General features: G+C 49.2%; 1 protein-coding gene across 1 annotated transcript in view; it reads right to left on the bottom strand.

The window, feature by feature from the left end:
• The window catches only part of EMH_0072170 (SAG family member), a gene marked incomplete at both ends in the record, with an annotated part of 1,125 nt that extends 290 nt beyond the window's left edge, over positions 1–835 (bottom strand). Inside the window, 3 exons of the mRNA XM_013499180.1 lie at positions 173–216; positions 391–551; positions 640–835. Coding sequence (XP_013354634.1) covers positions 173–216; positions 391–551; positions 640–835 — 401 coding nt within the window. The remainder of the gene's footprint in view (positions 1–172; positions 217–390; positions 552–639) is intronic.
• Positions 836–1,393: the final 558 nt, after the last annotated feature.

The following is a 1,393-nucleotide window of genomic DNA, read 5'->3' as shown; positions in this document are numbered from 1 at the left end:
ATTTGCTTGGGGATTGAAGAGGGAAATGAAGGAGACATTTTGGGTATTGTCGTAAGGTGCAGCGTTTGCTCCATATGCCGGTGGCACATCCCCGTTGAAGTTTGTGAGGGCTTCCTTCCAGTAGTCCACGGCAGCCTGGCAATCAGCCTGTTCGCCTTCTTGAACTGCGTACGCGACGGTGCCCTCGATTGCGGCCAAGTCGTCAGGCGTTGTGTTCTGTTCATAATGCACAGACTCCAGTAGAGGAAGGAGACATAAAGGGTGCATTATTTTGGCTCCTTGTATGTGGCGTGTGCGTGTGTGTGTCTAGGTGTGCACATCAGGCTCGTACCGCCTGCGCTGTCCAATCCGACAATACAAGAGAAAGATAGTGTCAGAACCAAGCCTCACAGTTTTAATGCCTTTGCAGACTGTGCTCAGGTAATCCTCGAGCGTGGAGACGGAACGGGGCCAGTCATCTTGAGTAATTTTGAATCTCTTTTCGTGCGTGAGTTCAGCGAAGCCGACACGGTTGCGGGCCGCGTTCATTTGCTCCCAGCACTCTGCTCTCACTGCAGCAAATCATCAGCAAGAAGATTTTTCAAGCCTGCTCGACTATTTTGTTAAGAGCAAAATTATGTGAATTTACTGGGGGCATACCGGCCTTATTAGTGGCAGTATCAGTTTCAACATCGCCAGGTCCTGAACCAGGTTCATTTTCGTTATCATTAGAATCTCCCTGATGTTCAGGAGTCTCGATAGTTCCCCCAGGACTCATATCGGCACCATATGCCGAGTTGATATGTGAGAAGAAAATGGCGGCGGCCGCCACCGACAGGAACTTCAGGACAGGCATTCTCAAAACCAGAATTAAAACTGTCAAGCTAACGGGATGTGAATAAATATAAAATTATTGTGATCAATTTCAGTATTGGCTGCAATTTCTAGCGACAAACGATCCATATGCTGAGGGAGACTCAGCGAGAGCTGGGACGCCTGCCACAGTCCCTCCCGTCAGGGGGCTGCTGGTCCGGTCCATACTCTGGTCCACGGTGGTTCTCCGGGTAATTACGAAATTTCAAATGATCCCAAACTTTTTATCGAAAGCAGTGTAAGAATAGTGTTTTGCGCGTTCCTACTGGCGCGTACGTCGCAACGTATATCATGCTGTGAGAACGCCCTTCCCCACTGAACCACAAGTGAGCCGAATTGCAAGTTGGCGTGACCTGTCGAATGCTTCTTACATACTTACATATATTAAGCATATGTTATGGCATATAAGCTTGTGTTAATGTCTAGCCCTGGACTGCGCGTTGCCTCGGTGGGAGATCTCAGTGCAGGGTTGGGATTTGCCCTGCATCCGTTGAGTTTATGTTCATCTCAGGCGTTGCATTCGCAGCCTCCGGATCTCCTG

Source organism: Eimeria mitis, genomic scaffold (assembly GCF_000499745.2).
Source record: "Eimeria mitis Houghton genomic scaffold, Emh_scaff4069, whole genome shotgun sequence".
NCBI classification, from domain to species: Eukaryota; Apicomplexa; class Conoidasida; order Eucoccidiorida; family Eimeriidae; genus Eimeria; species Eimeria mitis.
Note: the sequence above shows the minus strand (reverse complement) of the source record. Positions and strands in the feature narration are given on the sequence as shown.